The 23911-nt window shown below is 33.5% G+C and overlaps 4 protein-coding genes and 1 pseudogene across 9 annotated transcripts; 4 read left to right on the top strand and 1 right to left on the bottom strand.

Annotated features, from left to right (window-relative positions):
* Positions 1-2700: 2700 nt before the first annotated feature.
* Positions 2701-5362, top strand: LOC148208438 (uncharacterized; annotated as a pseudogene).
* A 2101-nt stretch (positions 5363-7463) lies between these two features.
* On the top strand, positions 7464-11400 carry LOC111008446 (Galactose mutarotase-like superfamily protein). 2 transcript variants are annotated; one of them, XM_088119214.1, is made up of 10 exons: positions 7464-7661; positions 7764-7883; positions 8078-8191; positions 8593-8644; positions 9039-9176; positions 9385-9483; positions 9572-9669; positions 10347-10454; positions 10561-10642; positions 11152-11400. In XM_088119214.1, exons 1-10 carry the CDS (start codon positions 7594-7596, stop codon positions 11158-11160), a joined length of 888 nt encoding a protein of 295 aa, XP_087975340.1. In that variant the 5' UTR covers positions 7464-7593; the 3' UTR covers positions 11161-11400. The 2 variants fall into 2 exon arrangements, with proteins under 2 accessions (XP_087975340.1, XP_022136851.1); XM_022281159.2 differs by having other exon boundaries at positions 7466-7661; positions 11147-11400.
* Positions 11401-14097: 2697 nt separating this feature from the next.
* LOC111008530 (alpha/beta-Hydrolases superfamily protein) lies at positions 14098-17209 on the top strand. Of its 4 annotated transcripts, none has more exons than XM_022281272.2 (7): positions 14098-14337; positions 14438-14539; positions 14682-14820; positions 15149-15319; positions 15994-16234; positions 16363-16454; positions 16766-17209. In XM_022281272.2, the coding sequence occupies exons 1-7, from the start codon at positions 14235-14237 to the stop codon at positions 17040-17042; spliced, it is 1125 nt and encodes a 374-aa protein (XP_022136964.1). In that variant the 5' UTR covers positions 14098-14234; the 3' UTR covers positions 17043-17209. The 4 variants fall into 4 exon arrangements, with proteins under 4 accessions (XP_022136964.1, XP_087975386.1, XP_022136965.1 ...); XM_088119260.1 differs by having other exon boundaries at positions 14438-14596; XM_022281273.2 differs by lacking the exon at positions 14438-14539.
* Positions 17210-18165: 956 nt separating this feature from the next.
* Positions 18166-21730, top strand: LOC111008467 (uncharacterized). Its single transcript, XM_022281193.2, has 6 exons — positions 18166-18319; positions 18407-18490; positions 18624-18708; positions 19597-19685; positions 21200-21311; positions 21420-21730. Exons 1-6 carry the CDS (start codon positions 18278-18280, stop codon positions 21638-21640), a joined length of 633 nt encoding a protein of 210 aa, XP_022136885.1. The 5' UTR covers positions 18166-18277; the 3' UTR covers positions 21641-21730.
* LOC111008465 (GDP-mannose 4,6 dehydratase 1) lies at positions 21683-23811 on the bottom strand. 2 transcript variants are annotated; one of them, XM_088118647.1, is made up of 2 exons: positions 22399-23811; positions 21683-22111 (listed from the first exon to the last, which is right to left on the bottom strand). In XM_088118647.1, exon 1 carries the CDS (start codon positions 23543-23545, stop codon positions 22430-22432), a length of 1116 nt encoding a protein of 371 aa, XP_087974773.1. In that variant the 5' UTR covers positions 23546-23811; the 3' UTR covers positions 21683-22111; positions 22399-22429. The 2 variants fall into 2 exon arrangements, with proteins under 2 accessions (XP_087974773.1, XP_022136884.2); XM_022281192.2 differs by having other exon boundaries at positions 21683-22087; positions 22399-23809.
* Between the last annotated feature and the right edge of the window lie 100 nt (positions 23812-23911).

Here is a 23911-nt window from a genome sequence, read left to right as displayed (position 1 = left end):
GAAGATGATTTTATCCAAATAAACAACATGAACAAGAACTTGGCTCAAGGTAAAATTGTTGATGGTTGGATGGACAATTGAATACTCATACTCTCCAATGTCAGGAAAAGAAGAGATTGGAGGGAGAATGATTTGGGACTTGGTAAGAGGATTGAGGAGTTTCAAATTGAGCCCATTCTCCAAAATCACTAACCAGCCATTAGACGAGCCACAACAAAATTGGTCCCTAGATTCAGACGAACTCAAGTAAAAAAATTCGTGGTTTAAAGGGTTGTAGAAGCCTCGAAGATTTTGGTGATTGGGGTGATAGTGAGGAAGCATTAGCCATGGAAGATGTGAACATAAATGTTGGGGCCATTTGGACAAATTATTTCTCCATAAACTACAAACGGTTCGAAATCGAACATAATCGATATATGTACTTAAATAACCTCCAATTACTACCGCTAGTTCTATAGGAAGATCGTTCCAATTAGCCATATGAGATTTGATTGAGGTTGTTTTGGTAGAAAGAAAAATGTTGAGATTTATGGATTTATGGTGTTGGTAGTACAGAAGACAAACTCATTGGCATATTTATTAAGAACATAATGGATGATACTCTTATCATTGGGAATGGTAATTGAAATAAAATTTAGGTTAGAATAGGTTTCCTAATCCATGTGGCTCTAAGATAAGTTTTTAAACATTTAAAGTTTTTTTTTTTTAACTTTAAAAATCAGTCGGAATTATCTTGAAAACTAATTTGAAAATAAGAAGAATTTCTGTCGAGTCACCCATTTTTTCTACTTTTCTTTTTCTTTTTTTTTGGCCTTTTTTGCCTTTTTCCTTTTTCCTTTACCCTAACTCATTTTTTACTTTTTACTTTTGTCGTTTTTTACTTTTTACTTTCTTGTTTTTTTACTTTTTACTTCTTTTTCAATTTCTATTATTAAATCTACTTTTCTTTTTAATATTAAAATCTACACTATTTTCAAACATGGATCCAATTTTCTAATCAACTTCAACATATTTTTAATCCACTCAAATCATTTTTATTTTATCTTTTACCTACTTTACTTTTCAAATTTAAATCTATACAATTTTCAAACATATTTCTAAATAATCTTCTCTCCATCAAATTTACACAATTTCTAAACACATTTTTAATTCACCAAATTATTTTTATTTTATTTTTTACCTACTTTTCTTTTTAAATTTAAATCTACCCAAACATATTTCTAAATCTATCATCCATCTCACTTCCCAATCAAATTTACACAACTTCCAAACACATTTCTAATTTATTCAAATTATTTTTATTTTTTTTTTTTACCTACTTTCTTTTCAAATTTAAATCTACGCAATTTCTAACATAATTGTAAATCAATCATCCATCTTAACTTTCCAATCAAATTTTCACAACTTTCAAACATATTCCTAATTCACTCAAAATATTTTTAAAATTTTATTTTTTAGCTACTTTTCTTTTCAAATTTAAATCTACACAATTTTCTAACATATTTCTAAATCAATCATTCATTTAACTTTCCAAACACATTTCTAATTCACTCAAATTATTTTTATTTTATTTTTTTACCTACTTTTCTTTTCAAATTTAAATTTACACAATTTTCTCACATATTTCTAAATAAATCATCCATCCAACTTTCCAATCAAATTTACACAACTTCCAAACACATTTCTAATTCACTCAAATTATTTTTATTATATTTTTTTTACCTACTTTTCTTTTCAAATTTACATCTACACAATTTTTTCACATATTTCTAAATCAATCATCCATTAAATTTTCCAATCAAATTTACACAACTCCCAGACATATTTCTAATTCACTTTAATTATTTTTATTTTTTAAATATATTTTACATTTGTTATTATTTTTACCAACTATAAATACCCCTACTTTTGAATTACTCTGCACCACTCACTCCAACTCAAATTTTCAATCCTCTCTTTTATTCTCGTGCTCTGCTTTATTATTTCTCTCATAGATTTTCAATACTCTCCTTTTCTTTCTTACTATTCTTCCAAACTCACTCAATCACACTTTAATCTCAAAATTCAAGGTTGGTAATTATCCTATCTTTCTTAGTTTCTTAAGTTGAAATATTTTTATCTATCTCTAATAGTATATTACTTGTTTCATTAATTAAAGTTGAAAGCGTGTTACCTATCTTATTAGAGTTACATTATTCCCGTATAAGTTATTTCATTAACTAAAATTAAAACCTTGTTACCTATCTTATTAGAGTTACATTGTTCCCGTATAAGTTATTTCATTAACTAAACTTAAAAGCTTGTTACCTATTTTATTAGAGTTGCATTGTTATTTTTAGTTAGTTCAAGTTTTTAGTCACACTGTATTAGTGGTTAATTTACGAGTTTTATATTTCAATCTGCTATTTAGAGGAGTTTTTTCTTCTTTTTGTTTTTTAACTTACTGATATAATGAAAATACCACTCATTTTTTCTCCCTAATTCACGTCTAAAATATCTCTATTAGGTTTTAACTATTAATTTTATTATATTAGTAATTTATAGTTTGTGTTAAGAGTTTACTATGGATGTATTTAACTATTTCAAATGTTAAATAATTTTTTGTAAGTTTAAATAGTGATTTATCTATTATACTAGACATAATTTTATATTAAAATTATTTTTGTTGATATTTGTGTTTTTCTTTTGTTTCAATTATAGATGGGAGGGGGACGTGCAAGCTCTGTTTGGACTTTTTGTCGTCCAATTGAGGAGAACCAATATGGAACTATATGCAACTTTTGCAATGTGGTGATTAAAAGGGGTGAGATCACTAGATTCAAACATCATGGTAAGGACAAAAAAAAAAAATACCAGACCATGTCCTAATGTGCCACCTGAAATTAGACAACAAATGCTAGCTAGTTTTAAAGCAAAGGAAACAAAAAAGATGAAAGAAATACGAGATGGGCTACAAGATAACTTGAAAGGTCATCAAAATTAAGATAATTCTGAGTCAGATGTTGAGATGTACCTAGAAGAACTGACCCCCACAGAAAGAAAACATTTTCGTGAAGTCATGCGTACTTCAAGAAATACTGCACAAGTGGAGTAAGAGCTTCGTGGGGGTGGATTTGAGCAGGGTCAAGGCTCAAGTCAATTCAAAAAGTCGAGTAGTATGCGTGAGCCTTCATACTACAAGTCAGTAGGTTCTCGACAGAAGAGAATAAAAAATATGTTCACCAAAGAGGGACCTAAACATACATTGGGTGGTCTTATCTCGCGTTTTTTCATTTATGATAATGTCCCAGCCAACAAAGCAAAATCTCATCATTTCAAAAATATGATAGTTGTAGCACAACAAACTGGTAAGTCTATTAACTTATGTTGATCAAATTTTTTAATACTACTGTACTTGCATAGACCTTGAAATACTTTAATATTTTGTAGGTATGAGAATTGATACGCCGATGTCATATGAAATTCATACAAAATATTTAGATCGTGAGTTTGAGGAGATGAAGGAATATGTCAATAAACAAAAATCAAAGTGGGGAACTTACGGATGCACTATCATGTGTGATGGATAGATTGGACCAACGAAATTATCTATCATTAATTTCATGGTATACTGTAAAAAGGTACCACTGTTTACTTAAAGTCAGTTGATGCTTCTAATCAGGTTAAAGACCATAAGACATTATCTGTCAGATCAGAGGTAGAGGTTGGGTCAATAAGGTAATTCAGAACCGATGGGATAAGACACTATCTTACCCTCTTCATGCTGCTGATAATTTTTCATTCTAATTATAACTCATTGGTATCTATCTGTATTAGAGTGTTGAATTTGAATAATTTGGCTCTACTATATTATCCAAACATGGTTCTATCTAGGTTAAGATATTTAAGCTGACCGTAAGGGAACAACTCTACTTGGAAAGCCATATGAAAAATGAGTTAGTCAAATAAATTGACCATAATTAACTTTCATCAATGATAATTTTGTTCAAGTTAAGATATTTAAGCTGATCATAAAAGAATACCCCTACTTGGGAACTATGTTGAAAGGAGTTAAAGTCAATTCTATTAGTTTAACGTAAATATATATATATTTTTAATGAGCATACATACTTTAGTATCGAATACTAAGTTACTAACCAAATCATATTCATAGCTCATTTTTTGAATCCAAAACATCAATATGGTATGAATATTGGTGAGGATGCTATTTTACTTCAGGCTGGACACCAAGTTTATAATAAATTATTTCCAACATGTCTTAATTTTGGGGATTCTGGAATCAGAGGTAATTATAAAACCAATTTTATTATATTTATTTTTTGTTATATGAATTTACGTAATATGTTAATTTTGAATGTAGCTCATATATTTTAGAGATAAAAAAAGAGTTTTGGTAATTGAGCTGCTATTGGATGAAGGAAAAAAATGGTAGCATGTAAGTAGAATTAAAAACTATTGTAATTTTAAATTATTTCTAATTCTAACATATATGGTATAGTTTTTTTCTATTATTATTTTTAACTATTGTTGATTTTGTTTTTACGGGGACTGGTGGAGCATGTATGGTACTAGTGCGCCTACCATATGTAAGTTAGTCATGCGAGTTTTGTCTCAAATAGCTTCATCATCTGCATGTGAGCGAAATTGGAGTACGTTTGCTTTAGTGCTCACAAAGCAACGTAATCGGCTAGCCTACGAGAAACTACATAAACTTGTTTACTACTACTACAACATGAAATTAAAGATTAGAGACATGAAGGCTGATAATGAAAGAGTAGTAGAAACAAACTATCTTGACTTTGTGGAAGTTAGAGCGGACCCCAATGATGATAGTGATGACCCATTTTTTCAATGGGTTCGACCATCACATCTTGATGATGAATTAGGCAATCTGGATCCTACAGTCTCAGACATGGCTGCAAATGTTGGTATCAATGTATAACAAATAATTCGTGAAGAGGTAGGTGTACATAACGAATATAACTTTTATGTGGAGCGTGATTTGAATATATGTAAGGAAGCATGCTACGATATACAAGAGTTACAAGTTATTCGACAAATACTTCGTCGACCATATATTAGGAAGCGCAAAATTGCAAAGAATAGCAATGATGAGAATGACAGTACTGATGATGGAAATGATGATGACACAACATGTGGTGGAGGAGGGGACAAAAATGCTTACAACCAGACCGAAGAAGGACATTCAAATAATCCAGGAATAAGTCATTTTTTATGTGAGGTTGGATTCGATAATGTCACCCAAGACGAGGACCACGGATCTCGAGAGGGTGGTGATGAAATTGGTGCTATTGGTAACTCATTCTATAGAAATCGAGACATTATGATGAGAATTCATTAATATCGAGTATGAGAGCTATGAGCAGCACAACACAAAATAATTATGGTCGGGGAAGTTCTTATATAGTTCATTAGATCATACAAGGTCATCTTTTTTGTATTAAAAAAGTTACATGTTCTACTTTCTGTATCACCACTACTTGGGTATAATAATTTTAATTTTCAAGGCTTTTATGATTACTAGTGTATTACCACGTGCCATGCACGTAAATTTTTTTTTAATTATAAGGTAACTTAAATTTTATATAATTTCATGTAAAATATTTTAAGTATAATTATTTTTAAAAATAATTAAGATTAATTTTTATATATATTTATTATTATTGACAGCTAATTACTAATAATAAAATGTACTATTTATAATTATTTTTTAAATATACTATTTATAATTAATTGTTAATGATATATTTTGTAAATAAATAAATTAAAAGTAAAGGAAAAAATTATATATTAATAAAAAAGTAAATAGGTATTTTAATATTTTTATTTTTAAATTATTTCAACATAGGTCCTTTATTTTATTTTTTTAATATTTTATTTGTTTATTAGATATTTGTTTAGAGTTGTTGAATTTTTTAATTAAATATAAATTATTTTGTTGATTTAATTTTATATTATAATTAAAATTATTAAAGAAAAATTCTTCAAATTATATTATTAGAAAATAAAATGACCAAAAGTTTTATATTCCACCTTTTAAGATTCTATACAAATTATTGTTTATAATTAATTTATTAATTAAACATTTTTTTATGTATTGACTTCTGTGATTGTTTTTTTTTTCAACAATAAAAACATGAGATTGTAATTATCTATATTTTAAACAAATATTCTAAATAAAATTGCTCAAAAAAGAAACAGTCCAAATAAAAAAAGTACACTAAACAATAAAAAAAAACATTAGTAACAAAAAGAAAAATCAAAATCCTAAACTAAATAAAATTGCTAAAAAAAGAAACATTCCAAATAAAAAACACACTAATTAGAAAAATAACAATAGTAACAAAAAAAAAAATCCAAATACTTACTATACACTCATCTTTTAGAGTAAATATGCTCATTCTTGAAGATTGCTTGACATATACTATTATTCAACTTTGTAAAATTGTGGAATGGTAATGTCACAAACCTAGTATTCGAGATATGTAGATTCAACATATGTCTCCTTTGCAACTTAATGAATATGTCACAAATATCTCGAGATGTTTTCATGATTGAATTATCTTTGAGAGATGTTTGAAGGAACTAAGAATAAAAAAGTATTGAAACTTGTGAAAAACATGTAGAAGAAAACCTATTTTTATAGTAGTAGAAGATAAAACGTTACAAAAGCTTTTCAAATTCTAAAACTCTTAAAATTCTAGTATGAATTTTAATTAAAGAATAAATTAATTTTAGGTTGTTAGAAAGCTTTTTGCATTCTAACCTTTTATATTCCATGCATTTATAGTATGGATAATTAATAGTTAATAATTAATTTAATATTTGTAATAATATATTAATGGTATAATTTGTAATTTGTAAATTTAGTAAAGGGCAAAAGTGTCCAAAAATGTTTTTCCTACCTCTTACCTTTTTAATATAGTATAGATTACATCCTTTTATTTATATATATTTAACGTATTTTGTTCAATTATGTAACTAAAGACTAGATTGGATTATAAATTATCAACAAAATATAATCAAGCAACTTTAAACCTTAAATTACTGATTCAAATAATTTCTAGGTATGGTTTTGTTTCGAAATTTTCATTGTATATTACTTATATATTTAGATATGATGATAAAAAAATGATCAAATAGACTAATTAAGTTATAATTAAAATATTATTTACTAATTAAAAAATTACACGAATACTCACAATTTCTGTAATTACTTATTCTAAATATCTATCAATATCAACGTGTAGTTCATATGCATGTCCATAATATCGTGACCTCTCCTTGGACAACCACATTTCTCCTTGACACCAATACCAATACTTGTTTCAGAGGCGGAAAAAAAGAGAAAAGACCAACACAGAATACAGATACAGAATACAGATACAGATACGCTTTTATTGTAGAAAACGGAGAGAATATCCGTATTTAATTCCATAAATCCATAGAACGAATGGATAACGACCATAGCGACTGTAAGTAAGATGGATTTGAGGCGAATTTTAATTCCGCGACATAGAAATTAAATCAAGCAATTTCGATCTTCTTCTTCGAGATTCGGGAAACAGAAGAATGTCGATTTCTTCCATGAAAATCGCCCTCCCCACTCAGTATTCTCCGTGCTTTCGTCGAGTTAACCGGTAAGTTCCTTTTTCGGCGTGGATTCTTTTGTAATCGCTTTTTGGCGAGAAAGTTCATTTGAATATCCTTGAGGAATCTCTTTCAAAACTGTGAGCGTTCAGGCACAAATATAAGGGAGTTGCTGCTGCAAGTCTGAGAGGAGATTTTGCTACTTTGGGGATGAATGTTACTGAAGGTGAAGGAAATTTACCCAAAGTTGTGCTCACTTCTACGAGTGGTAGGTGAGGATTTTCGATCTTCACCTCAATTTCAGAACGGTTTTTGATTTCTACTTTTCTAATTGTTTGACATTTTGCAAATTAAAACTTCATATTGCATTGTGGTGCTTAGGAATGAAGTTGTGAAGCGTACATAACATTTGATCGATTTTCAGAATGCAGTTGTGAAACGTACATGACATTTTATCGATTTTCAGTGAGGCTGATGTATACTTGTTCGGAGGATGCATTACATCTTGGAAACTCGCAAATGGCAAGGATCTCCTATTTGTTCGCCCAGATGCTGTTTTTAACAAGAAAAAACCAATCAGGTTTCTTACTGCCTGATTTTCATTCTTTTTCGTTTTCTCATTTTCTTAATGTATCGGTAGAATGTTCGTCATCCGACTTTCCTCTTCCATTACGAATTGAAACTTTGAAACTGTAATATTTCTCCACATGTTCCGATTTCAATGTCTAATAGTTGAGTCCAGTATTCCTAGAAAATTAAATCAGATTTGCTTTGTATACTCTACTAATGATGAGAGAAAAAATGCGCAATGGAGGGAAATTGACGAATCCCACATGATTGGATCAAAAGATTGACAAGAGGTTGAATCTGTTTGTAGCATTTATTTAAGACCGAGATTCCTGTTTAATTAATAGCATAAGGCCTAAATTACTTGAAAAAGATATGTCTGTTGAAATACTGACAACGTTCCTCTTATGATAGTGGAGGCATTCCACATTGTTTCCCACAATTTGGACCTGGCCCTATACAGCAGGTATCACGATTCACTTCATGTATGTTTTTATTACTGCGAGTAGTGCTTTTAGTCTCTTTGGGGCCTATTGAATTAATCATTCTAGTAAAACGAGCTATTGGCTCTATAGTTACCAGTGTGAGAATATGTTAGTTATCTCTGCTCAATCTAAATGTTTCCTTTTCAAAAAAAAAAATCTCATCATTGCATGGTTTTCTAAAATCATGTCGTTAAGTTATGTTTATTCTTTCAATTCTCTAGCTGAAAACGCACAGCGTGGATATTAATTATTAAGAAATGTGAAATTTCTTTTTTTAACTCCTACTGACCTTTTATTCTATTTTATTTTGTACTTTTTATCATGTTCATTAAGTTAATGTGACTTGGAGATGATTATGACTGTGATACTTGACAGCATGGATTTGCAAGGAATGTGGACTGGTCCATCCTTGATTCCGAAAGCGTTGAAGGCAATCCTGGTGTGACTCTTGAACTGAAGGATGATGCATATAGTCGTTCAATGTGGGATTTCAGTTTTCAAGCTACGTACAAGGTTAGTTGCTACTTGCTCTACCAAAAACATAAACGACATTTTAACTTGTAAAAACTTTGAATGGGCCTATTAGAAATGATTAGGTTGCTTGTTTGTGCTTGGGTTTTACTTTTTTGTTCTGAGAATCTCTGCCTCGTGGATTACAAAATGTAACTCGGACTCTCTGTGATCAGCAGTTGTTTTAATAATTATTTTCAATTGTTTGCAGATTATTCTTACTGAGAAGAGCCTTTCAACAGAGCTAATAATTAAGAATACTGACAAGAAGCCATTTTCATTTACTACAGCGTTGCATACGTACTTCCGTGTGAGAGCACAAAAACTCATTTGAGTTGTATTCTCAATATAAATCTTATCATTGATATGTATGGTTCAATCCTTCTATTGTCACACAGGCCTCTATAACTGGAGTAGAAGTTGAGGGATTGAAGGGTTGTAAAACATTGAACAAAGATCCAGATCCCACCAATCCATTGGAGGGTGTGGAAGAAAGGTTTAAGTAGTCCTTTTAAATAGCTACTGTATTAAATTGCATATAGATTCTCTTGTTCGTTTACTAGCTAGATTCCTCTGGAGCTGTTCCTTGTAGTTGTTACTTGGTGCTAAGCAATTTCTGCTTTGCTTTCATGAGTGACAACTGTGGTCCGAGAGATTTCATTTATGTCTTGAAATTAATTGGAATTATCTTCACTCGGAACTTGATCTTTCAAGAAATGGAAATAATCAATTTTAATTATCCATGATGTCTTAACTCCTACCTGAGTTCTTTAACCAAATATTTTGATAGAACAATTAGGAGAGAGATTATCTACCAATGCATTGATTAAAAGAAGGAAAAAAGAAAGTACGAAGGTTTTCAGACATCATCAGCCTGACTATTGCCGGTGACTTCACTCCCCATATGCATACATAGTCTGTATAATAGAATGACTAAAGTGCCCTCAGACCACAACTTCCATATTACAAAATATCCTCTCCCGAGTCCTGACACATACCAACTCCTTCCACCCTTACTCAATTTTCCTCATGTTCTCTTCTTAGAATTCGTGAAACGAATGGGGTACCTCATATTGTTTAGTCAAAATGTATGTAAGCGGGTCTCGACACTTGAAAGTTATTAAATAGGAAAGGTTTGTTACAATTTTCTTACCGGAATTTTTAACCATGCAGGGACGTCGTCAGTTTTCCTGGATTTGTTGATTGTGTTTATCTTGATGCACCTGGAGAGTTGAGTTTGGATAATGGCTTGGGTGATACCATACTCATCAAAAACACAAAGTGAGTAGGATTTATTGATGCTTCGGTTGGTATGTGTTTGCAGGGACGTCGTCAGTTTTCTTTGTTTGTATATAACTTATGATTCTGTTTTTCATTTTCAATGCAGTTGGTCAGATGCTGTGCTATGGAACCCACATTTGCAGATGGAAGCATGCTACAGGGATTTCGTTTGTGTTGAAAATGCCAAGGTAACTTGATATTTGGGAAAAGTCTCTTTAAGTATTACCTGAATTTATGTTTAATGGTGCTTCAAACATGAACCTTATGAAAGATATTTGCACTACTTAGTTTAAATCTAGGTTTAATTTGGTTAAATAAAAAATTTAGAGTAAAAATTGACTGACCAAAAACAAAAATTTTCCAAGGATAATCTCTATCTCCCTTGAGAACCAAAGAAGAATGAGCTCTACCTTTGATGAAGAAAGAGCTTACCTTTATAGTGGAGGCTCCGCCTTCTACCAAACAGGGCCGATACTTTTCTTCACAATATTTTTATCCTCAATAATTTTGTTTTTATTGCTTTTAAACTTTTTATCTTAAAAAATCAACTGTGTTATATTACTGAATTATTTTTCAAAAGCTATCTCATTAAAAATTCCAGCACACTCTCCCACATCGTTAAACAACCACAAAACTCAAAAGCAACACTTAATTAAACTCTTTTTTCCCCTCTTTTCTGGGGAGCCACACAGATCAGAAAGGTTGAGCTAGAGCCTGATCAGTCTTGGACAGCGTTGCAGCATCTTAGAATTGCTTGAATCCTGGTTGAGAGTAAGACCAAGCGCCCTGATATTTAGATTCCTTCGTTATCACCATATATTTTGATTCAAGATCTGGAAAGCTTGGGGCACTGAAATACTTTTTTTTAGGATACTGTGCTCAGAAAAACCACATGGCTAAATCCATTTGAACAATATAATTATATAATAAAAGTACTTTTATGAAAGCTTTTTCTGATGAATGATAAATTTATAATTACATTTATTTAAGGAGATGTTTCATGTTTGTGTTGTAATTTTAATCAGTTCAAGTTTGTATATATAGAATTGAGAAGCTTGGATTTGTGGAGCTGTGTTTGGATTGGGAGAGGAATGAATTATCGGAATTTGGGTCTTTTGTTGGTTTGTAGCTTGAGTTTGTGTAATTTGTATGATTATAAGACACATATTTAGGGATCAAACAAAGCCACCTATTAAATATGGGTTTACTTTGTAGCAAGATACCATATAAACTTACCAATGAGCCAAATGCCCATAGAGAGAACGAAAACGCTTACTTGTAACAGATAGGAAATAGAATAAACTTTTATAACAATTCAATCGAGAGAAGAAAGAAAAAAAGACCACAGGATACTGACACAAGGAAGGTTACAATCAAACAACATGAAATGAGTTTTTTCCATCATTTCTTGTCTTGTGGAAAATTATTTAATTTGATCAACTGTTTAGGATATTTATTTGAAAATGATCTAATTTGTTTCTAGTTTGTGTAGTTTGTTTAAGGAGTTTTTATTTGTTGCTTTTTGTTTTTCGTTTCTTGTTTATCTTTTTTTAGTAAATAAAAATAGTTTATTATTTCTTGTTTATTGAAAAGATAAAGGTAAACAAGTTTGATAACCATTTTTTTTATTTTCGTTTTCTAAACTTTTGAAATAAAAAGTAAAGTTTTTAAATTAAATTAAATTTTAAATTAAATATTCACATTTTTATTATATATTTAATATTTAATATACATTTTATGTCAATAATAGTTTAAAAAAGTTGAAATTATGAATAAGAAATTTGATTTTGTTGTTTCTACGTAATTTAACAATAGTTTTAAAAAATGGGAAAAAGAAACATAAAAAAGTAATTAAACATTTATGTTTCTAAAAATATTGAAAATGAGAACACTACCAAATAAGCCTTAATTTATCTATCTCGACTTTATAATGATGCTGGCAAAGGTCGTCAGAGGAAGAAAAGAGGGAACGAAGAATAAGCTCAATGTCATTCTATTTATTGGTCAAGTAATTGTCAAATGATTCTTATAGATCGTTTAGGAGTAAAAGTGTAACTTTTGAAACTTCATGAACTTCAGAGCAGAAAGTGCCTTTACCCTTTGTTTACAAGTATTTTTTTAAGCTACTAGGCTCTCTATCATTTTTAATGATGCTTAAGGTATTTTTTTAAAGAGAAAAAATTCCACGATGTATGATTAGGTGTATGTTGCATATAATGTGTTGGAAAGATGAGGATTATATCGTACTATATGTTTAATGATTCGCTATGTTTGTTAAGAGATTTGGTTTTGGATGGCAGATCCAAAGGTAAACAAGACAACATATATCGAGCATGGGCATGTAAGGTTATTTTGGCACATGTATGTTTTCTATTCAAGTTGAGAAGGAGAAAATTTCTAATACCGTGAGAGCATTAGAAATTTTATGGTAAGTAATGTCAACGTCATTTAAGAATGATACGAGATCCATTAATATTATTATTATTTTTTTTTTTTTAGTACAACATGTAGGGCGTGCATCGAAACAACCTATTTACGAGAGATATATACTAATTATCGTTGAGCTATGCTCGATTTGACAATATTAAAAATTTATTTATAATGAGACAATGATAATGTGAATAAATAGACTACACATGCTCATATTACAATAAATTTTCCTTTATTAAATGCTCACATATTACATTGTTGCTTGATTGCCGAAGCTGTTTTGACCAACACAAGCACAACAATAATGTTGCTAGCCTTCTTTCTCTCTTCTAGGTTCTTCGAATTTGACAATAAATAACACCATCTACGTTATCTATAAAAATACGGATCAATTATTTTAAAATATAATAATAATATTCTAGATTCAAAAATATAGTAAAAAGGAAAAAAATGTAGAATAATTTTGAAACTAACAATAGTTTATCTGTTTCATGATATGTCAGTGTTACACATCTATTAGTGAATATGACGTTTTCACTGATAGATATTAATAAACGTCTATTATTGATTAATTGATAGACGTCTATTGGTCTATCAACTAATGTTAGACATCTAGTAGTGAAGATGTTTGATATTGATATATATGAGTGTAAAATTTGAATTACATAAAAATATCTCAACGATTACACCAAATTTTTAAAAATGGTTATCACAATCATGTGACCATATATATTTACAATATAGCAACATCTACTGTCATTCCTTAAATTTTACCCAAAAACATTTATAAAATTCTAAATGTCAAAACTTCTCAAAGTTTGCCAAAATTTCAAACTCATTTTTAGAAAGTAATAATTAAACGAAGAAAATCATTAATAAGGAAGTTTTTTTTTTCACTAACAACGTGCGAGCTCGCACCTGCGTTAATTTCTATAAAGGAAACCAAATACAAAATATACAATACTTTTTTTAGGGAAAATAAATTAAGTACTCAAATTATAATTGGAGTACATTCTGATTTTGGTACCTTTCTATAATCAGCCACGTCTCGCTCCATCGTCTTCGCCAAGTTCCCTCGGATTTTCCACTATATGGGAGGGGGCGCAGAAGAACTGGTTCCAAAAATACTTGTACTTGCGAAGAAGCCGTCATTTTCTTGGTGGCCCCTTCAAGTAAAAAAATCTTCAGAAGAACTGAAAGGTATAAATCTGAAGGAGCATTGGCCAGAAGTTCGCCACAACTCGCAAATGCACGCCAGCCACAGATAGTACAGGTTCTATAATTTCTCAAATGCCGTGTGTTCTCTAGCATCTGCAACATTGTAGTAGATTCTATTATTTTCCCCTCTCGATGATTTCCTCGCCCGGCGGCATTTCGCCGTCGCTCAAGACAGAGCTTTATAACCCTACTGCTAATCGGGGTTCTGTCCCCGTGAGGACAACATTTCAACACAGTAAGAGCTTATTGGGTACTTTTTTGTTTTCTTTTTCTCTGCGTTTCTATTTGTGGAAACTTTTATGCTGAATTTTTTGAGTTGGGGTTTGTGCTTGGAGGAAGCAAATGTGTAATGAATAGGAGAAGTTTTGCTTTTAGGGGAATTGTGGCTTCTGGAGTTTCAGTCATGGGCTCTTCTGCGGTTATCCAACCTGCTGAAGGTCATAGTTTATTTGACCATTCTTGGTTCTTCGTATTTGATCTCTTTTGTTGGTTTTGTAAGTAAAGGAATTGAAAAATTGCCTCCTACGTGTTGGCTTATTAAATGCAGATTTGCTAAGTTTTGGTTTTTGAATTTTGTAGGGATGGAAAGATTACCTTTCAAACCAGAGGGGTATAACTTCTGGACATGGCGGGGTCACAAAATACATTATGTTGTTCAAGGAGAAGGCCCTGCAATAGTTCTTATTCATGGTTTTGGTGCTTCTGTGTTTCATTGGAGGTCCGACTTATTTGCCTTTTTCTGTCTGCATTTTGTCATTGTACTTTAATGAATAAGCTGTAACAAGACAAGACTAAGTTTATCTTTAACCTAATAGCTTAATTTCAAGTTCCATACCATTTTGTTTCCATTTCATATTATAATCAACGTATGGGGGCTTTGAAGTAAAATTAATATTCGAGGTCGTGCTGAATTATTGTATTGAAAAATGAAATGAACCTAACAACTTAAACTTTTGAGTCTTGCTGAAAATTAACTATCTCTTCATTTTTGGTGTCAATTGAGTGATCCTGTGGTATTTTATCCTTTTCTTTTTTCCTACATGAAGGTATAACATACCAGAGCTGGCTAAAACGCACAAGGTCTATGCCTTAGACTTGCTGGGATTTGGGTGGAGTGACAAAGCAATTATTGAGTATGATGCCATGGTGTGGAGGGACCAAGTTGTCGATTTTATGAAGGAAATAGTGAAACAGCCTGCAGTTTTAGTTGGAAACAGGTATCAAATCTGGAGTTACTGGTGTGTATTTGTGATGTTTTTTCAGGTTCAGTCTCATGGTATGGAATTTGGCGATCGTTGTTTTTGAATTCTAAAGTAACATGAATCTCAAGTATAAGTTTTTAATAGAATAAACTAATTGGATGGTTTAAACGTTTCTGTTTAGACTTGCTTTATAAAATGCTGTGTACTCTACATCATTATCATCACATTTTGATTATTGTGTAACTATTTAGCATTTTAGTCCTTGGAAATATAATTCACGTTCATACATCTTTTAAGATTTGAAAGAGTAGGGGGCTGTTTAAAATTTGAGAGATGTTATGAAAATAGCTTTCTACTTATATTTTTCGAACTATTTTTAGCCTGATTCAGTATATGTCTTAACTTGGCATGTCTCTATCTAATGAACAAGTCTCGTCTCGAGTCTTAACCTGTTTTGTAATACTGTTGTTTCCTTTCTTCATATTTCTGTACATAATGATCCATGGTTAAAATTAGCTCCTTTCTTCATTATGGTTTGTTTTTTGATATTTTAATCTATTGTTATGATTGCAAAACAAAAGGTGAAAATTTGCCCATGTCCATTGTTAACAAGTATGGGTAGAGAAGAATGATGGTTTTAATTATGGATGTCATATTTGAAGTGACTCTGATTTGTGGTTCTTTCGTAGCCTCGGAGGATTTACTGCTTTGGTTTCAGCAGTGGGGTTGCCTGAGCAAGTTTGCGGAGTTGTATTACTGAACTCCGCTGGGCAGTTTGGAGATGTGAATAAGTTGGCAGATCAACCAGAAGAAACCAGCTTCCAGAAGCTCATTCTGAAGCCACTGAAAGATTTTTTCCAGCGGATATTTCTTGGAGTTCTTTTCTGGCAAACTAAACAACCGGCTAGAATTATTTCTGTTTTGAAGAGTGTAAGTGACTGGCTAAGCTCTTTGTTTAAACTATTGGAGATCATATTCATGTAAAGGCAAAAACTAATATTATCCTAGAAATCATGAATGATTCCCTTCTTTGGTTCATCTTTGTTGCCCTTACACAGGTATACATAAATTCTGAAAATGTGGATGACTATCTGGTAGAGTCTATATCAAGGCCAGCAGCCGATCCGAATGCCAGAGAAGTTTACTACAGGTACCTTTTCTCGTCTCACTATCTCCATCATCATTTTTCGCCATAACATTAGTATATATTTTTTTTAATGGAATGGCCTGCTGAACTCTGGACTCGGAACTCCCTGCTATAGTTTTTTGTCCATGAAAATTGTTAAGAATATATATAAAAGATTAGAAACACCCTAATATATCCACTTAAAGCTTCTGGGTCTAATAGTAGTTTAATACAAAAGAGGCAACATGCTTGCTTCTGTCGACAATTGCCGAAAACGTGAAATTGGTCGACATTGGTGTGTGTTATGAATCATGTCATTTCTTTGTGTGGTGCAGATTGATGACAAGATTCATGTTCAATCAAAGCAAATATACTTTAAACAGTGTACTGGATGAGCTGCGTTCCCCACTGTTGTTGCTGTGGGGTGAATTAGATCCATGGGTCGGTCCTGCTAAGGCCAACAGAATCAGAGAACTGTATCCCAATACAACTCTTGTCAATTTGAAAGCAGGGCATTGCCCACATGATGAAGTTCCAGAGCTTGTCAATTCTGCTTTGATGGATTGGCTATCAACCCTACAACTACCTCATCCCTCTCTTCCAACACTCTGACATTCTTCTCAAATTTTATTGTACTCACACTTCACTTTTGTAACTGAACTGCACATTTTCAGATTTTTTATACTTAAATGCTTTATATGAAACTAGAGAGTAAGTTAGTTCTGCATGAAGAATGAATGCATGTTGTTGTTGATATGAGAATTTGAAGGTTTGTCTAACCGTATAGAAATCTTGGATACAACGAAATCAAGTTTTTATTTAAAATTTTAGAAAATAAGAAACAAGAAATGACTGGCAAATATGTTTTTTTAGTTATTAAATACAATTTTTTTTAATTAAAAATAGAAAATGAGAAACAATAAACAAAAACGTTATCAAATCGATCTCCCAAAGGGAATGGAAAATTGGACAAAATGATATACAAGCCGGGAGAGATGAGATGATAGTGTTGATGACAATGAGAGACTAAATGCTTTTAGAGATGTAAATGACAATGAGAGACTAAATGCTTTTAGAGATGTAATTAAAAATTGTTCGGAACTTGGAAATTGACATTTTCGTACGCATGGTATAAATAATTTTTTTTATTGTATTGAATAAAAAATACATGTTATAATTTTATTTTATTTTTTGTTTTTTTAAGAGGCAATATATTAATATTTGATACTTTAAAATTATACTTTTTATCTTCGTATATTAAAAAAATCAATTAATATGTAATTGCTATTAATAATGATTTTTTAGGAAACCGTGATAAATTTTTGTAATAAATTTAACACAGATTTTATATAACAAAAATGATTTTTAAAGTAATAAGATAGTGTAAATTACTAAAGTGTACTGAATATTTGAAAAGAAACTTCATTATTTTAGAGAAAATATTTATTAAACGAGGGAATGTTCCCTCTTTTTAGTTTTTTTTCCTCTTAAATATACTGTAGATGTAAATTATAGATTTAAAAACTGGATGGAGGTATTAGTGAATTTATAATTTATCAAGAAAGAATATTTCTCCAACATTCTACAAATTTGCAATTAGAACATGTGGTGGCTGATTCTAGAAATCAAGTCATTAAATAAAATTTGATGGTCCCAATTCCTTTCAATTTTAAAGTAAAGAAAAGAAAAAGATAAAGAAATAACCGGTAGTGTTGGGCCGAACCGATTTTTGTTCGCGGTTCGGTTTAAAGAGTAGGCAAAAGACACTCTCCGAGTCGCTGGCTTATTCATCCCCTTCGGTTGCATCCACTGATCGGAAACTATCTCCGAGAGCAGAGTAAACGACCATGGGAGCCTCTGAATCGTCACTCTCAAGCTCTCAGTTAGCGGTATTGCTTAGTTTTTCCATTAACTCTTTGCATTTATCACTTCTCTTCTCTCTATCCTTTCTTAATATGTTTGTGTTACCCCTGAAGAGGCCAGCTGATGTAATCTCCACCGTGTCGGAGCGATCGGAAGCTGTTGATCCCGTCTTAGAGAGGCTCAAGTCTCTTCAAATTGTGAGTTCAATTTTGATATTTCTTCAAATTCCCTTTCCGTAGGAGAGCTAGGGATTTTTTACGCCTCATTCTTTGGAGTTACGCGAACTTGGATCTGAATTTGGAATTTTATTTGGTTTATTTCGTATTATAGACAACGCCAATATTGCAATCACCCCCTACGGAAGGTAGCCTTACAGATATCTTAGTGAGGAAACCGCCCTCTTCTACAACTGCTGGTAGGATTCTTAGGATTGAACTTATTGTTTGTTTAGTTTGCATTTTGGTCTAAAAAGTGGAATTTCTTTTCTCGTTTCATTATAATGAGTTGTTAAAATTTTCAAACTACACTTTGTACCTATCTGAGCAGTAGAGAATCAAAAAAATGGCTCAGTGAGGTACGGGAGAAACTCAGTTGAATTTAACAAGCATGATCACTTCAATTATTGTGATAATCAGTCTCTCACTACCACCTAGAACACTTGCTTGGCAAAAGAGTAGTGAATAATGGTTGTTTCTGAACAACTAAGAATCGTAAGCACACAGTGGTTATTAGGTCTTAAGCATCTCAGTCTGTAAATCACATTAAGTGCAGGTAGCTATCGAGGGTTGTAGTAGATGTTATAATAACAACTCAAGAATTTCTGTTCAGCCTGCCAGTCTTCTATTGCTCCATATACTGATCGCTGTGTACACTTTGGGGATGGATTGATAATTCGGTCTCTAGGTAGCTGTAGACAAATGTATGAACTAAGAGCATTTAGCATATATTGGTTCATTTTCTATATTGGAGTTGGTAAGTTGACTTTAAAAAGAATTTAGTGCATCACTTCCTTCTCTAATTTTTAACTGTTTGTACGATATGATGCAGCCTTCATCCAAGTTGTAAAATTCTTCATTATGTAGAATATCATATTCAAGTATGAGCCTGCAATCATTTGATAATTTTTTAATTTATGTGAATGAGGGTACCATTTTGCTAATGTAGGCTTCTTTCCAGTTTTACGACTTCCGGTGTAGTTTGGGTGTAGTGTTTGTCTTGTGACCTTTTCTGTGTCACGTTATGCCATTGCAATATTTTTGCAAAGGATGAGGCTCGACTGTTCTTTTATTATTCAATGTGGTAGGTACTGTGGATCCCCAAATTCTTCTGGAGCTCTTCTCAATGTACCGTAGTTGGCAGGATGAAAAGGTCCAAAAGATCAACAAAAATCAGGTTTGGTTTTTTCAAAAATATTTTGTTTTTTGTATGGTGAATGAAAATGCTTCTGAGTTATAGCATCGTTTCTTTGATTCCTGTATTGTTTCATTTAACAATTAATTGCTTTCAAACTCATCATATCACTACATTCAGGTTTTGCTGGTTCATGAAGTTGCAAAATTATATCTTATTCCAACTGTTTTTGTTTGATTCCTCATAATTACTTCTTGTCTAATATAGATAGACCAAAATCCAGAACTACTGCTGAAGCGTGTACAGAAGATGCCATTGTTGCTATTTTTTACATCTTTTTCCCTTTAGTCTTCATTTAGAGCTCGCTTAAACAAGTCAAATACGCTGTCCTGTCCTGATAGAGTTTGGTACTGTTGCTATTATTTGCCTTTTCTTCCTTTAGACTTCATTTAGAGCTCCCTTAAAATGGACAATGTTTGGTATGCCCAATACCCTTCAATATACCATTCTTATGATAATTGTACGCTTCAATTCTGAAAATTAGTGTGAAGTTCATCGATCTTTCAGTATCTTTGTCATCTTTACCTCTTCAAGGGATTCTCTTTTACCTTTGTAGAGAGGGAAAAAGGAAGTGGGTTTTGAAGTTGCTATTTTATTGTACTTTTCTCTCTCAAAATACCTCATCCTCTCCAGTGTAAGACAATGCCCTATCCTCTTCAGGAGAATTTGGGGGGGTTAGACTCTTATGAAGGTCATTTTTAGTTGGTTATTCAAGGGCAAGTCATTTCTGACTTTATTCAGGGAGGTTTGGACTTCAACATTGGTAGTGGGTTCTTTATAATCTTGGGCTTAGCATCATATATATTTTTTTTTAGAAATAGGCATATGAACCTAATGATCTCTAATAAGAGGTTGAGATGCCTCATTTTTTGTCTTTTGTTTTAGAATATATCACAAAGTCGGGTAGGTTTTTCTTGGTAGAGTTCCTTTTTTTGGGAGGAAGGATGAGTTTATGTAAAATGGTTGTATTGGCTTCAATTTGGAGTATTTGGTTGGACTACAACAGGAAATCTTTGAGACGTGGAGCATTAGACAGCTCAACATGTCTCCTTAGTGTCCATTCTATCTCAATTTTCGAAGTTCCAATTTTTTTAATGGTAAATAGTTGGGGGCCCTACATGTCAGTGGGACGGTTGCAGGTACTGTTATTTTTCTTTATGATGTTCTTGCATGGCTTTTTGTCAGTCGCACCTTGTACTTTCATTTTCACGGTCGTTGATAGTTTTGGTTTACCATTTACAAATAAAAAGGAAAAAAGTAGTATAAATCTAAAAGCTCGCTGCGAATCATCTCTGTTATATCTAAAATACCATAATTTCCAATTACAACTATTGTTGTTGAAATTTTAGTTTTTTCGCTGATCAGAAAACCGGATCGTTCTTGACAAGCATTTATCACCCTTGGCATGTTTTTGCAGCCTAAATTGGTCTTCCAATAGAAGAATAGGAAGGATTGTTGTGCATGGATTTAATTTGCTGGTGGTTGTTATATTGTAGGAAGATATCGAAAACAAGATTGAAGTCACCGATGCTTTGGCTGTTAAACTTCTTCAACGCTTGAATTTTTCTGTTTCAGCAGTGAAGACAGCTTCCCAACATCTTTCAGAAGGTACCGATACACCATTACCGTGTTTTTCCCAGTAGATCCGTTCATAAACGCTGATGTCTTACAAAGTAGATGAACTATTATCTGCCTTTGAATATGTGTGTAATGTAGTTCACGCACTGGAAGTGGAAATTGGCGAGCTTAAGGGAAGATTGACAGAGGTTATCAGCAACTGCGATGCATTATGCAGAAGAATTGCTTCAGAGGGTCCAGAGTCTCTCCGGTCATCTATCAAGCCGTTAGTAGTCGCCACCAGGTCCTCCTGTAACTCGTCTTCTCCGCAAGTAGATTCAAATACAAATCCACATCCCCAAGAACCCAAATTAGATTGATTCATTATTCAAAATCATTTTGCAATTCAATAAGACGAAGTATTCCATATGAAAGGATGATATATATGCCACTTGAAACATTGGATATCAGTCCGATCTTGCCCATATATATGTATATTGACTTTATTTTTCAGCATTCATACATTGTGGAAAACATAAGAAGGGCAGCTTGTCAAAAAAATTGCTAGTTTGCAGCAAAATTGAGCTGTTAAAAAAATTGTCCTACAGCAGAGCAGTGTCACCCCCCTGTAAGAGTGGGCTCCCCCTAGTCTCACCACCCGCCGACCGGCCGCCCAGGCAGAGGCCACAGCCATATTAAGAACCTTCCTCAGGCCATTTCATCCACCGACGTAGCCTTCTCCTTTGCCCTTTAGAATCCACCATGTGACCCATTTTCAGTAGAATCACATTCATTGTGTCGGTGCTTCAGTAGAATCTCTACTTGGCCTGAATTTCCAAGTTTTTAAATGTCTGGTTAGAAACAAGGGTCAGAAACTCCATTTTTTAAAACATGAAATCAGGATCCAAGAGGAGCACCCAGAAGAAAACGTAGCAGTGAAGTATGTTTATTAATAATATTTTTGTTGTTAACACATGTTGAGTTGAGAACAGATGCAAAAACTGATGGAAAGAACTTTGTATAAGCTTAGATAACACAGAAGAGAACAAATAATTAACTCTGCAAATCAAACTATATTCTCTATTCAAGAAGGATTGGCATTTGAAGCACATTACGGTAGGGAAAAATTGCAGCATACAGTTGAAGGGGGTCGGCTCTATCTGATCTGATCAAGGTTGCTGCTGAGCATCCATAAAGCCGGCGTCGACCAGAACCTTCTCCCGCTTGGCCATTTCAACGTCTTCATCCACCATCATCTTCACCAGCTTCTCAAATCCAACCTTTGGTTTCCATCCCAGCACCTTCTTCGCTCTGCTTGCGTCGCCCTTCAGATTATCGACCTCCGCCGGCCGGAAGTATCTCTTGTCGATCACCACATGGTCCTTCCAATTCAATCCGACGTACTCAAACGCCACCTTCAAGAACTCCTCCACCGTGTGCGACTCCTCCGTCGCCACCACGTAATCGTCGGGTTTGTCCTGCTGCAGCATCATCCACATGGCTTCAACGTAGTCCCCGGCAAAACCCCAATCCCTCGACGCCTGCAGATTCCCCAAGAACAACTTGCTCTGCAGCCCTATTTTGATGCGCCCCACAGCCCGTGTGATCTTCCGCGTCACGAAATTCTCCCCCCGCCGCGGCGATTCGTGGTTGAAAAGTATGCCATTGCAGGCGAACAGCCCGTACGCCTCGCGGTAATTCACGGTGTACCAATGCGCGGCGCATTTCGCCGCGGCGTAAGGGGATCGGGGATGAAATGGAGTCGTCTCCGACTGGGGAGGCGGCGTGGACCCGAACATTTCTGACGATCCCGCTTGGTAGTACCGGATATGATGCCGGCCAGTGGCAGCGATATGAGATCGAACCGCCTCAAGCAGACGGAGGGCACCAGTGGCGACAACATCGGCCGTATAATCCGGAATTTCGAAAGAAACAGCGACGTGCGATTGGGCGGCGAGGTTATAGACCTCGTCGGGGAGGATAGTATCGAGCCATCGGCGGAGAGAGGAGGCGTCGGTGAGGTCAGCGTAGTGAAGCTTCATTCGAGCCTTGTGAGCATTGTGCGGGTCGATGTAGATGTGGTTGATTCGCTGAGTGTTGAAGTTGGAAGATCGCCGGATCAATCCATGGACCTCGTAGCCCTTGTCGAGCAGGAACTCAGTCAGGTAGGAACCGTCCTGGCCGGTAATGCCGGTAATTAACGCCGTCCGCCGCTTCTGCACTGGTGCGGCGGCTTCACCGTTGGTGTCGGAGGCGGATCTGGTATCGTCGGCCATGGATGCCATTGGGAATCAACCCGATTGATCAGTCGGATCTGAGAGAAATCAAGAGAGAGAGAGAGGAGTGAGAAACGACGAATGTGGAAGAGAGAGGGGAAGGTGAAGGTCTAATAGCCGCGTTGGAGAAGGGTTTGAATCGAGTGCGCACGCATTTCTTGCTTCTCACAGCTGGCTAGCCAATAAACACGCGCCACCTCAGAATCTACGGAGGGCAGTATGGTCAATTTTATTTATTTTCCTTGTAAGGCTTGATCTGATGGTCAATAACCAGTTGATAAACATTTTCCCTTGATTGCTTTGATTTTGGTTTGTTTGTCTTTTAAATTTGATTGCTAGATCCAATGTGTATGACTTGCAATGTAAGGATGTTTA

Source organism: Momordica charantia (assembly GCF_013281855.1).
Source record: "Momordica charantia cultivar OHB3-1 chromosome 10 unlocalized genomic scaffold, Mcharantia_2.0 BLBB01000010.1, whole genome shotgun sequence".
Lineage (NCBI taxonomy): Eukaryota > Viridiplantae > Streptophyta > Magnoliopsida > Cucurbitales > Cucurbitaceae > Momordica > Momordica charantia.
The sequence above is the reverse complement of the archived record's forward strand: the minus strand, read 5'-3'. Positions and strand labels throughout refer to the sequence as shown.